Below are 14,360 nucleotides of genomic sequence, written 5' to 3' on the forward strand. Positions count from 1 at the left end.
TACACAGAGCAACGTCAATGTCTCCAATCACAGCCCTTGGGACACCAGGGTCTAATTTGGGGGAATAGTGCCCCCTACTGGCCTACTGTAATAATGACAATAAAGGAAAAAAACTGCAACACCAGAGTTGACAAGAAGATGGCAATATTGGACAAGTAAAAATATGTAATTAGCTCAGCCTGCCTAGGTACATTTATTGACAGTAAAGTTAGTAATACTTGAATTTCAGTGTGAATAAAACGTATATATATTTTTTTTCAGTAGCCGTCACGTGTACTGAGTTGAATCGATTACAATATAATTCCCGTAACATTACGGTAGTCCTAATTCTGTTCGCAAAACATTCAAGAACTAGCGGAAAATAAGTGTTGGTTGCACTTTAGCTTGGGTTGAGTAAAGACCAGTGGCGTAAAGAAAAATGACTTTAAAGTACTACTTAAGTAGTGTTTTGGGGTATTTGTACTTTACTTCACTATTTATATTTTTGACAACTTTTACTCCACTACATTCCTAAAGAAAATAATGCACTTTCTACTCGATACATTTTCCTTTTCACCAAAAAAAGCACTAGTTACATTTTGAATGCTTAACGGGACAGGAAAATCCCTGGTCGTCCCTACTGCATCTGATCTGGCTGACTCACTAAACTAAGTTCTTAAATAAAGAAAAACAAGAAAATGGTGCCGTCTTGTTTGCTTAACATCAGGAATTTGAAATTATTTATACTTTTACTTTTGATACTTAAGTATATTTGAAAACAAATACTTTTAAAAACGTTTACTCAAGTACGATTGTCCTGGGTGACTCTCTTTTACTTGAGTCATTTTCTATTAACCCTCCTGTTGTGTTCGTTTGGTGTTAATTAATTCTGTGTTTCAGGTCCAAAATGACCGCCCCATTATAGCTGATTATAAATCCATAATAATACATATATTATTACCTAATGTTGTGTTACATCGTTTTAGCAATTTAAGTTCTTGTCAACATTAGAAGATTTGAACTTCTATTTGCTATTTATGACCTGTAGGCCTCATTGACCTGAGCTCATACAACTCGTTTTTGACTACAACAAATACTCAGATGAAAAATATCGTGCTATTTATCAGTCTACTTTGTTTAACAAGGACTCTCTCCTCCTCACCAGTGTCATGGTCAAATATATAATTTTTTAATTTAACCTTTATTTAACTAGGCAAGTTAGTTAAGAACAAATTATTATTTTCAATGACAGCCTTGTTCAGGGGTAGAACGACAGATTTTTACCTTGTCAGCTCGGGGATTCGATCTAGAAACCTTTCCGGGTACTGGCCCAACACTATAACCACTAGGCTACCTGGCGCCTCACTAGGCTACCTCATCAGGAGCCTCAGATACAGTATATCGTTTGGTCTTTGTACTGCCCCAGAATGAATTGTGAGCAAGGCCTCAAAAGAGCTTTTATACACCAGAGCTGGGAGAAAATGTCTATATATTATTGAAACAATGTTGCGGTTGTTTGTGAGAATGCCAATATGTGTTTCCCGTGGGGGAAAGATTCTATTGGGAAACACACACACACACACACACACACACACACACACACACACACACACACACACACATGCGCCTGAACTCAATTTTAGACACTAACTGTAGTCTCACCCATTCATTTCTAATCACCGGTCAAGGGAACACCACAGGTGAACAAAAGTTAAATAAAACACCCAAAATGTAATGAAAATCATCCAAATGTATTGTGTGTGTTCAGATGCCCTGTGTGGACCCAAAGTCATGCAACCTTATGACAATCAGATTAAATTAACTACATTTTTTAAATAGAGAACTTGAAAATCGGTCCAAGAATGAAAATTGGGTACTTTTTCCCCCACTGGTAAAGACTTTATTCAAATACCCCTATAATAATGTTAAACTGCTATAATAATGTTATTACTACAACGGTCATTATACAGTTACTATACTGTTATTATCAATTTAATAAACGAAATATTGATGCTGTATCTGGGCGGAATTATATTGTCAGCTTCATTCCATTCCATCAGTTACCGCGCATGCGCCTCTGGAGCCGGAGCCTGCTGCAGGCGCGCTCGCTGATTGCGGCAGTGGTCAGCTTCTCTCTGCAAAATAATCACTTTTTTATTTATTTATTCCCGCATGCTGTTTTCTTTTCTTTTCTACATTTCAAGTGCTGTCAAATCATAGCCTTAACCGACATGGTCTATCGTCGATCCAGTAGGTTCTCCTAGCTAAAGGGGTGGATGGTTATTCAGAGATTATACGCTCCTCATCACCAAACGGTGGGTACTCCGCTCCGGCGTCATGCACAGCCACACAGCCAGGGATGCAGCGCTATATCAAGGCATATAGAATCAGGCCTTACTTGTTAAACTCCCCCTCCCCCCCCCCGATCAAACCACCTCCCCTCAACGAGAATATCGTCGTGATGGCCGTTGAAGATGAACAACAACAACATGGTCAGCTGAAGCTCAACTCGGTATTGGGCTCTTTTCCAACACTAGTACCAGAACTCCAGGGCCCTGAGGCCAATGCGTTGCAGTACAAAATTAAGAATTCAATTTGGTAAGACATGTAGCAATGCATTCAAAGACCAATGCACACACACACACACACACACACACACACACACACACACACTTCACTCGCTTATAAATTAGCCACAGTGCTGCACAGGTACAACATGATGACAGATCAGGAGCTCGCTCTCATTTAGATGTTGGATTCGTTAGCTAATCAATATGTAGCTAGCTAATAGCTAACTAAAATGATGTGTTTTTAACTAGCTAGTAGTAGAATATTAATTGCGTTTAGTTTGTTAGCTAGCTAACTAGCTAATATTGGTCATCTCTCCTTGCTAGGGCTGTGGGGCTGGTTGTGAAATGATTGCTGCTAGTTAGCCTAGATAGCTAGCCTCTTTTCCAGACAGTGAAATAGCTGTCTGTTCACACACACTCTGTAGCTTGCTAGCTACAACATGACAACTAGCTAGCTACATGTATGCATGCATAGCCAAGGGAGGCCTAATGATAGTCATAAACCTGCAGTATGATTAGCCAGCTATATGTCCATGACATAAATTACCCATAATGCCATTGAATCCAGTGTTTGGGCACAGCATGGACTTGTTCCGTATTCTTGTTGATGAGACCTGTCCTATATAATAATACAACTACCTTGGCTAGGTGGGATATACACCATTTTGCTTAGGCCTATCATATCCTATCATATCATATTCTATCATATCCTATCATATTCTATCATATCCTATCATATCATATTCTATCATATCCTATCATATCATATTCTATCATATCCTATCATATCATATTCTATCATATCCTATCATATCCTATCATATCATATTCTATCATATCCTATCATATCCTATCATATTCTATCATATCCTATCATATTCTATCATATCCTATCATATCATATCCTATCATATTCTATCATATCCTATCATATCATATTCTATCATATCATATTCTATCATATCCTATCATATCATATTCTATCATATCCTATCATATCCTATCATATTCTATCATATCATATCATATTCTATCATATCCTATCATATCATATTCTATCATATCCTATCATATTCTATCATATCCTATCGTATCATATTCTATCATATCCTATCATATCCTATCCTATCATATTCTTTCCTATCATATCCTTTCATATCATATTCTGTCATATCCTATCATATTCTATCATATTCTATCCTATATTATCATATTCTATCATATCCTATCATATTATATCCTATCATATCCTATCTGTCATATTCTATCATATCCTATCATATTCTATTCTATCATATCATATTCTATCATATCCTATCATATTCTATCATATTATATCATATCCTATCATATTCTATCCTATCATATCCTATCTATCATATTCTATCATATCCTATCATATCCTATCATATTTTATCATATCATATTCTATCATATCATATTCTATCATATCCTATCATATTCTATCATATCATATTCTATCATATCATATTCTATTCTATCATATCATATTATATCATATCCTATCATATTCTATCCTATCATATCCTATCTATCATATTCTATCATATCCTATCATATTCTATGATATTCTATCATATCCTATCATATTCTATCCTATCATATCCTATCTATCATATCCTATCATATTCTATCATATCCTATCATATTCTATCATACCATATTCTATCATATCCTATCATATTCTATTCTATCATATCATATTCTATCATATCCTATCATATTCTATCATATCATATTCTATCCTATCATATTCTATCATATCATACCTTGTCATATTCTATCATATCCTATCATATCTTGTCATATTCTATCACATTAAATCCTGTCAAATCTTATCCTATCATATCGTATCATATCTTGTCATATTCTATCACATCATATTCTATCACATCATATGCTATCATATCCTATCACATCATATCCTATCAAATCATATCCTATCATATCCTATCATATCACATCATATCCTATCACATCATATGCTATCATATCCTATCACATCATATCCTATCACACGTGAACAGGGTGTAGGTAGGCCATAGGGCCTCGGGGGCCCTTTCTAGATTCTATTGCTATGATGTAAACGCAACATGCTGTTGTGTGGATTGAGGGCTTGTACTGACCTGAGAACATGTTTGTTATGCTACTGCCTTTTTCCACTGTCTCTCTCCCTTTCTCTCTCCCCCTCTCTCTCTCTCTCTCTCTCTCTCTCTCTCTCTCTCTCTCTCTCTCTCTATCCCCCCCCATTCTCTCTCCCCCTCTCTCTCTCTATATTCCCCCCTCCCCCCTTCTCTCTCTCTCCCCCCTCTCTCTCTATATTCCCCCCTCTTCCCCCCCTTCTCTCTCTCTCTCCCTTTCTCTCTCCCCTCTCTCTCTCTATATTCCCCCCTCCCCCATTCTCTCTCTCTCTCCCTTTCTCTCTCCCCTCTCTCTCTCTATATTCCCCCCTCCCCCCTTCTCTCTCTCTCCCCCTCTCTCTCTCTATATTCCCCCCTCTCCCCCCCTTCTCTCTCTCTCTCTCTCTCTCTCTCTCTCCCTTTCTCTCTCCCCCTCTCTCTCTATATTCCCCCCTCCCCCCTTCTCTCTCTCTCTCTCTCTCTCTCTCTCTCTCTCTCTTTCTCTCTCTCTCTATTCCCCCCCCTCTCCCCCCTTCTCTCTCTCTCTCCCTCTCTCTCTCTCTATTCCCCCCTCTCTCCCCCTTCTCTCTCTCTCTCTCTCTCTCTCTCTCTCTCTCTCTCTCTCTCTCTCTCTCTCTATTCCCCCCTCTCCCCCCCCCTCTCTCTCTCTCTCTCTCTATTCCCCCCCCCTTCTCTCTCTCTCTCTCTCTCTCTATTTTTCTCTCTCTCTCTCATTGTAGCAAATCTGTCCAGTCAAAAGTGGACAACATATTGGTGAGTAATTGTGATTGCCATAGATAGATATCAGCTTATGTCTTAGATGCAGAGTGAAAAAACAAGACTTTAGACTAGTTTAAAGGTGCACATCTACCAGAATGCACCAAACTAGTGATACTTTAGATTTCCTTGTGGGTTTTTGAAGAATATGGCATAGAAATACCAGAAATTGCTAGTACAACTGTGTTTCAGTAACACTTTATCTAAATGACGCCGTTATAATGCAGGTTATAAGCATGTAGTTATGAGCCTTCATAATGTCATAAGGCTGATAAAGCTATCGAAGTTTGGTGTCAATTCCATTTAAATTCCAATTCAGGAAGGACACTAAAATTTCAAATGATTTTTAATGCTTTTCAATGAAGACATTTTGGTATTAGAATTGGAATTTGGTTTACTTTCTGGATTCACTGTAATTGAAATGGAATTGACCCCAACCCTGAAGGGATCACTGAATGTGTTATTATTATTATATCTACAGTAGCTTGTCTGTGTCAACTTAGAGAGCGTGACAGAGAGTCTCTCTGTCTGGTCTGTTCAACCTGTCACCCCGTGTCTCAGAGTAATGAGTGGCTGTGCTAAGATTCTGTCATGTCTCTGTCTGGTCTGGTGTTGGCTTGATCATGTTACGCTGTGTCATCATCAGACACAAAGTCTTAACCTGGGTCGTGTTCATCAGGGCACAACCAAAGCAAAGTGGTGTTTCAACGAAATGCAAAAAACATTAGATTCTTATTGGACAAGTCCAGGTAGTTCCTTACAATGTCGGTCCATTTGGGTGCTTAATGAACACAATCCTGGTAATAAGCATAACTGATATGATGACCCATTTAATATGTATGACCTACTTGTGCCAATCATAATAGAATGAAAGACTATAGACTAGCCTAAATTGTGGCGGGCGACGGCTAACAAGCGGGCGACGGCTAACAATGGCTAACAAGCGGGAGACAGCTAACAAGCGGGAGACGGCAAACAACGGCTAATAAGGGGGCGACGGCTAACAAGCGGTAGATGGCTAACAAGCAGGCGACGGCTAACAAGCGGGCAACGGCTAACAACGGCTAACAAGCGGGAGACGGCAAACAACGGCTAATAAGGGGGCGACGGCTAACAAGCGGTAGATGGCTAACAAGCAGGCGACGGCTAACAAGCGGGCAACGGCTAACAACGGCTAACAAGCAGGCGACGGCTAACAACGGCTAACAAGCGGGCGACGGCTAACAACGGCTAACAAGGGGGCGACGGCTAACAAGCGGTAGATGGCTAACAAGCGGCCGACGGCTAACAAGCAGGCGACGGCTAACAACGGCTAACAAGCGGGCGACGGCTAACAACGGCTAACAAGCGGGCGATGGCTAACAACGGCTAACAAGTGAGCGACGGCTGACAAGAGGGCGACGGCTGACAAGAGGGCGACGGCTAACAAGCGGGCGACGGCTAACAAGAGGGCGAGGGCTAACAAGAGGGCGACGGCTAACAAGCGGGCGACGGCTAACAAGCGGGCGAGGGCTAACAAGAGGGCGACGGCTAACAAGAAGGCGACGGCTAACAAGAGGGCGACGGCTAACAAGCGGGCGACGGCTAACAAGCGGGCGACGGCTAACAAGAGGGCGAGGGCTAACAAGCGGGCGATGGCTAACAACGGCTAACAAGCGGGCGACGGCTAACAAGAGGGCGACGGCTAACAAGCGGGCGACGGCTAACCAGCGGGCTACGGCTAACAAGTGAGCCAGCAACATGTGTAGTGTTTTGATTATCATAATAGCCACATTTACATGACATCAGTCTTATCTAGAAAGACTGACAGGTAACTGGCAACACTCACAAATTATATTGAAAGCAGGTGCTTCCACACAGGTGTGGTTCCTGGGTTAATTGAACAATTAACATCCCATCATGCTTCGGGTCATGTATAAAAATAGCTGGGAAGTCAATTATTTTGGCTACCGTGGTTATGGCCCTGTCGGATGACAATGCCCCCAACAACAGATGTTTACCTTGTCAGTTCAGGGATTTGATCTAGCAACCTTTTGGTTACTGGGCCAACGCGCTAACCACTAGGCTACCTGCCGAGATACTGCAGAGGTGCCTGACACGGCGTTTTCCACCACCATCAACAAATCACCAAATTATGCAATTTCTCTTGGAAGAATGGTGTCTCATCCCTCCAATAGAGTTCCAGACACTTGTGGAATCCATGTCAATGAGCATTGAATCTGTTCTGGCGGCTCGTAGTGGCCCCCCAACACCCTATTAAGACACTCTAATGTTGGAGTTTCCTTTATTTTGGCACTTACCTGAAACTACAAGCAGTACATTCCACTAAAGGAGGTAGTAACTGGCAACAGTGAAGCAGGTTGGTTCCCATGGTCATAGCAATATGGTATGTTAGTACTAAATGTTTTGTTTACCTTTTCTCTACTACCTCTCATTTTACAGCAAGATGTTGAGAAGTTTACAGACATCGAAAAACTCTACCTCTACTTGAAGTTGCCTTCTGGTCCCAGCAATGGCAATGACAAAAGGTAACTTCTTGTTTTTCCTTTTTCTCTCATTTGTTAATAATATATATATTATATATATATATATATGTCATGTTGCAGATGCTTTTATCCCAAGGTGACTAAATGTTTTGTATGGGTGGCCCCCTGGAATCAAACCCGCAGTCCAGGCATTGTAAGGGCCTTGCTCTACCAACTGAGCCATACAGGACCATTTACCATTGAAGCTGGGTCTGTTGTCTCATCATTAACTAGGGTACGGTAGGGTCTGTTGTCTCATCAATAACTAGGGTACGGTAGGGTCTGTTGTCTCATCATTAACTAGGGTACGGTAGGGTCTGTTGTCTCATCAATAACTAGGGTACGGTAGGGTCTGTTGTCTCATCGATAACTAGGACCGGGTAGGGTCTGTTGTCTCATCGATAACTAGGATCGGGTAGGGTCTGTTGTCTCATCAATAACTAGGGTACGGTAGGGTCTGTTGTCTCATCATTAACTAGGGTACGGTAGGGTCTGTTGTCTCATCGATAACTAGGGTACGGTAGGGTCTGTTGTCTCATCAATAACTAGGGTATGGTAGGGTCTGTTGTCTTATCAATAACTAGGGTACGGTAGGGTCTGTTGTCTCATCATTAACTAGGGTACGGTAGGGTCTGTTGTCTCATCGATAACTAGGACCGGGTAGGGTCTGTTGTCTCATCGATAACTAGGATCGGGTAGGGTCTGTTGTCTCATCATTAACTAGGGTACGGTAGGGTCTGTTGTCTCATCAATAACTAGGGTACGGTAGGGTCTGTTGTCTCATCAATAACTAGGGTACGGTAGGGTCTGTTGTCTCATCAATAACTAGGGTACGGTAGGGTCTGTTGTCTCATCAATAACTAGGGTACGGTAGGGTCTGTTGTCTCATCAATAACTAGGGTATGGTAGGGTCTGTTGTCTCATCATTAACTAGGGTACGGTAGGGTCTGTTGTCTCATCGATAACTAGGACCGGGTAGGGTCTGTTGTCTCATCATTAACTAGGGTACGGTAGGGTCTGTTGTCTCATCAATAACTAGGGTACGGTAGGGTCTGTTGTCTCATCGATAACTAGGACCGGGTAGGGTCTGTTGTCTCATCAATAACTAGGGTACGGTAGGGTCTGTTGTCTCATCAATAACTAGGGTACGGTAGGGTCTGTTGTCTCATCAATAACTAGGGTACGGTAGGGTCTGTTGTCTCATCAATAACTAGGGTATGGTAGGGTCTGTTGTCTCATCATTAACTAGGGTACGGTAGGGTCTGTTGTCTCATCGATAACTAGGACCGGGTAGGGTCTGTTGTCTCATCAATAACTAGGGTACGGTAGGGTCTGTTGTCTCATCATTAACTAGGGTACGGTAGGGTCTGTTGTCTCATCGATAACTAGGACCGGGTAGGGTCTGTTGTCTCATCGATAACTAGGATCGAGTAGGGTCTGTTGTCGCATCATTAACTAGGGTACGGTAGGGTCTGTTGTCTCATCATTAACTAGGGTACGGTAGGGTCTGTTGTCTCATCATTAACTAGGGTACGGTAGGGTCTGTTGTCTCATCATTAACTAGGGTATGGTAGGGCCTGTTGTCTCATCATTAACTAGGGTACGGTAGGGTCTGTTGTCTCATCGATAACTAGGGTACGGTAGGGTCTGTTGTCTCATCGATAACTAGGGTACGGTAGGGTCTGTTGTCTCATCGATAACTAGGGTACGGTAGGGTCTGTTGTCTCATCGATAACTAGGGTACTGTAGGGTCTGTTGTCTCATCAATAACTAGGGTACAGTAGGGTCTGTTGTCTCATCATTAACTAGGGTAACATTTTGAAGCTGAGCCATTTTCTCGGGCTCTGCTGCTGCAGTACAGTCACATCTGACTAAGATCATAACATGGTGTCAGAAGCGCTTCAACCTCATCAAATACAAGACAGGAGAGATCATCTTTTTTTGTCAGAGTTCAGAGTAATGAAAAGTAGCTAACTGCTTTCTGGTGTCTCTTCGTTGAGCAGAGCAGAGCCCAAGCGGAGCCGTTGCTATGGTTACTCACAGACTCAGAGCCGCCATGAGCAGAGCGCATGCAGAGCGAGCGAGCTGCGCGCAGGGAGCTAGTGACAGACAGAGGAGCAGCTCATGGATTTCGGATTTCGGGCAGGGCCTTAAATTTGGCAGAAGTAATCAGGCCTGGGTAGGGTATGGCCTGAACTTCCCAGGCATGGGTAGGGTATGGTCTGAACTTCCCAGGCATGGGTAGGGTATGGTCTGAACTTCCCAGGCATGGGTGGGGTATGGTCTGAACTTCCCAGGCATGGGTAGGGTATGGTCTGAACTTCCCAGGCATGGGTAGGGTATGGTCTGAACTTCCCAGGCATGGGTAGGGTATGGTCTGAACTTCCCAGGCATGGGTAGGGTATGGTCTGAACTTCCCAGGCATGGGTAGGGTATGGTCTGAACTTCCCAGGCATGGGTGGGCGGGGCTTAAAATGAATTCTCGTGCAGGGCTCTACAAGCAGGACGCATTCATTCGAGAGAAAAAAAACTTTCTCCACAATTCCTTTGCATCAATATTCAACACTGCACTCTCTGTATTGTGGTTAGGGTTATGTTTATTTGTACGATGATGAAGCGATACCAGTATAACGATTGATTTGCTATTATATCCAGCTTTCCGTGTTCTGAATTTGTTACGCCATCTTTATCTATCCGTCACCCTCAACTCTTCAACACCGCAGCATCGCTAGGACTGAGAACCAGAGAGCCTCCACTCCGGGACTATGGTACTTACTACATTACACACACACACACACACACACACACACACACACACACATACACATATACATATGCATACACATATACACACACACACACATACACATATACACACACACACACACACACACACACTATTCCCTGAAAGAAATCCAAACCAAACTGCCGTTGTTTTTTTCTCTAAGATCAAAACACGTCACAAGACCGTTTTCAGTTTGGAGGGTTGTTTCACCACTAACCTGTTTGTGTCGTTGTAACTTGAACCCGTTTCAGTGACCACAGTGGCATGTCGTCCAGCCGAACACAGCAGATGTACGCTTTCAACTGGATCCGCAATCACCTAGAGGAGCACCCTGAGACATCACTGCCAAAGCAAGAGGTGTACGACGAGTACAAGTGAGTATGGTCTGTACATAGGGTTGCAAAAGGTTTTCCAGAAATCCTGGTTAGAAGATTCCAGGAATCAAAAAAGGAATTAAGCAAAACAATCTTAAATCCTCCAACCAGGATTTCTGGAAAATTATTTTTTGAGGAAAGGTACTGGAATTTGGCAACCCTATCTGGGTTCTCAGTACAGAATCTCCATCGAAAGTGCTTCCTGGACTGTGTCTGGGATAGCGGCCGTTGAGTCTAGTAGTAGGGGTTTGTCCGGTTGAAGGAATGGATTCATGAATGTGCCTTGTGCCAAAATCGTCGATAGGAAAAAAATCCTCCCAAGTTCTAGTTCAAAAAAGTTTTAGGTTTATTTGCCATGTTTACATTTATTATATTTGTTTATCTTATATTCACTAGAGAATCATCTAACTTTAGTGTGTTTCTTTCTGTCAATCAAATGTATTTTTATAAAGCCCTTTTCACATCAGCCTAAAACCCTCAGAGATGGCAAGCAATGCAGGGGCAGAGCACAGTGGTTAGGAACAACTCAACATGTACAGATCGTATTGGTTTAATACAAGCCATGTCTACCATGTGGTGAATGTGTTTCAGGAGCTACTGTGACAGTCTTGCCTACCACCCACTGAGTGCTGCAGACTTTGGAAAGATCATGAAGAACGTGTTTCCCAACATGAAGGCTCGCCGCCTGGGCATGAGAGGCAAATCTAAATACTGTTATAGTGGACTGAGGAAGAAAGCTTTTGTTCACATGCCTTCTCTGCCCAACCTGGACTTACAAAAATCAGGCGTCGGGGTAAGTTTACATGATGGGTTGTTTTTTTTTGTTGTTGCCAGGAAGTGACCATAATCATTTCAGAACAAGTACATGTAGATTTCAGAGTTGGGGTCAGTTCCATTTCATCAGGGTTGGGGTCAGTTCCATTTCATCAGGGTTGGGGTCAGTTCCATTTTGTCGGGGTTGGGGTCAGTTCCATTTCGTCAGGGTTGGGGTCAGTTCCATTTCATCAGGGTTGGGGTCAGTTCCATTTCGTCAGGGTTGGGGTCAGTTCCATTTCGTCAGGGTTGGGGTCGGTTCCCATTTCGTCAGGGTTGGGGTCAGTTCCATTTCATCAGGATTGGGGTCGGTTCCCATTTCATCAGGGTTGGGGTCGGTTCCATTTCATCAGGGTTGGGGTCGGTTCCCATTTCATCAGGGTTGGGGTCAGTTCCATTTCATCAGGGTTGGGGTCGGTTCCCATTTCATCAGGGTTGGGGTCAGTTCCATTTCATCAGGGTTGGGGTCAGTTCCATTTCATCAGGGTTGGGGTCAGTTCCATTTCGTCGGGGTTGGGGTCAGTTCCATTTCGTCAGGGTTGGGGTCAGTTCCATTTCGTCAGGGTTGGGGTCAGTTCCATTTCGTCGGGGTTGGGGTCAGTTCCATTTCGTCAGGGTTGGGGTCAGTTCCATTTCGTCGGGGTTGGGGTCAGTTCCATTTAGTCGGGGTTGGGGTCAGTTCCATTTCGTCGGGGTTGGGGTCAGTTCCATTTCGTCGGGGTTGGGGTCAGTTCCATTTCGTCGGGGTTGGGGTCAGTTCCATTTCGTCAGGGTTGGGGTCAGTTCCATTTCGTCAGGGTTGGGGTCAGTTCCATTTCGTCAGGGTTGGGGTCAGTACCATTTCATCAGGATTGGGGTCAGTTCCATTTCATCAGGGTTGGGGTCAGTTCCCATTTCATCAGGGTTGGGGTCAGTTCCATTTCATCAGGGTTGGGGTCAGTTCCATTTCATCAGGGTTGGGGTCAGTTCCATTTCGTCAGGGTTGGGGTCAGTTCCATTTCATCAGGATTGGGGTCGGTTCCCATTTCATCAGGGTTGGGGTCGGTTCCATTTCATCAGGGTTGGGGTCGGTTCCCATTTCATCAGGGTTGGGGTCAGTTCCATTTCATCAGGGTTGGGGTCGGTTCCCATTTCATCAGGGTTGGGGTCAGTTCCATTTCATCAGGGTTGGGGTCAGTTCCATTTCATCAGGATTGGGGTCAGTTCCATTTCGTCTGGGTTGGGGTCAGTTCCATTTCGTCAGGGTTGGGGTCAGTTCCATTTCGTCAGGGTTGGGGTCAGTTCCATTTCATCGGGGTTGGGCTCAGTTCCATTTCATCATGGTTGGGGTCAGTTCCATTTCATCGGGGTTGGGGTCAGTTCCATTTCATCAGGGTTGGGTTCAGTTCCATTTCGTCAGGGTTGGGGTCAGTTCCATTTCGTCAGGGTTGGGGTCAGTTCCATTTCGTCAGGGTTGGGGTCAGTTCCATTTCGTCAGGGTTGGGGTCAGTTCATTTCGTCAGGGTTGGGGTCAGTTCCATTTCGTCAGGGTTGGGGTCAGTTCCATTTCATCGGGGTTGGGGTCAGTTCCATTTCATCATGGTTGGGGTCAGTTCCATTTCATCATGGTTGGGGTCAGTTCCATTTCATCGGGGTTGGGGTCAGTTCCATTTCATCATGATTGGGGTCAGTTCCATTTTATCGGGGTTGGGGTCAGTTCCATTTCATCAGGGTTGGGGTCAGTTCCATTTCATCAGGGTTGGGGTCAGTTCCATTTCATCAGGGTTGGGGTCAGTTCCATTTCATCAGGGTTGGGGTCAGTTCCATTTCATCAGAGTTGGGGTCAGTTCCATTTCGTCAGAGTTGGGGTCAGTTCCATTTCATCAGAGTTGGGGTCAGTTCCATTTCATCAGGGTTGGGGTCAGTTCCATTTCGTCAGGGTTGGGGTCAGTTCCATTTCGTCAGGGTTGGGGTCAGTTCCATTTCGTCAGAGTTGGGGTCAGTTCCATTTCGTCAGGGTTGGGGTCAGTTCCATTTCATCAGAGTTGGGGTCAGTTCCCCTTTCGTCAGGGTTGGGGTCAGTTCCATTTCGTCAGGGTTGGGGTCAGTTCCATTTCGTCAGGGTTGGGGTCAGTTCCATTTCGTCAGGGTTGGGGTCAGTTCCATTTCGTCAGGGTTAGGGTCAGTTCCATTTCGTCAGAGTTGGGGTCAGTTCCATTTCGTCGGGGTTGGGGTCAGTTCCATTTCATCATGGTTGGGGTCAGTTCCATTTCATCGGGGTTGGGGTCAGTTCCATTTCATCATGGTTGGGGTCAGTTCCATTTCATCGGGGTTGGGGTCAGTTCCATTTCATCAGGGTTGGGGTCAGTTCCATTTCATCATGGTTGGGGTCAGTTCCATTTCATAGGGGTTGGGGG

General features: G+C 43.9%; 1 protein-coding gene across 1 annotated transcript in view; it reads left to right on the forward strand.

Moving 5' to 3' along the window:
• The first annotated feature begins 2,077 nt into the window (after window positions 1-2,077).
• The window catches only part of LOC110502581 (DNA-binding protein RFX7), a 41,100-nt gene continuing 28,817 nt past the window's right edge, over window positions 2,078-14,360 (forward strand). Inside the window, exons 1-6 of the mRNA XM_036934519.1 lie at window positions 2,078-2,577; window positions 5,431-5,464; window positions 7,910-7,995; window positions 10,716-10,760; window positions 11,029-11,151; window positions 11,743-11,944. Of these exons, the coding sequence (XP_036790414.1) occupies window positions 2,339-2,577; window positions 5,431-5,464; window positions 7,910-7,995; window positions 10,716-10,760; window positions 11,029-11,151; window positions 11,743-11,944 (729 nt within the window). The 5' untranslated portion in view covers window positions 2,078-2,338. The remainder of the gene's footprint in view (window positions 2,578-5,430; window positions 5,465-7,909; window positions 7,996-10,715; window positions 10,761-11,028; window positions 11,152-11,742; window positions 11,945-14,360) is intronic.

The sequence above is a fragment of the Oncorhynchus mykiss genome, chromosome 2 (assembly GCF_013265735.2).
Source record: "Oncorhynchus mykiss isolate Arlee chromosome 2, USDA_OmykA_1.1, whole genome shotgun sequence".
NCBI lineage: Eukaryota > Metazoa > Chordata > Actinopteri > Salmoniformes > Salmonidae > Oncorhynchus > Oncorhynchus mykiss.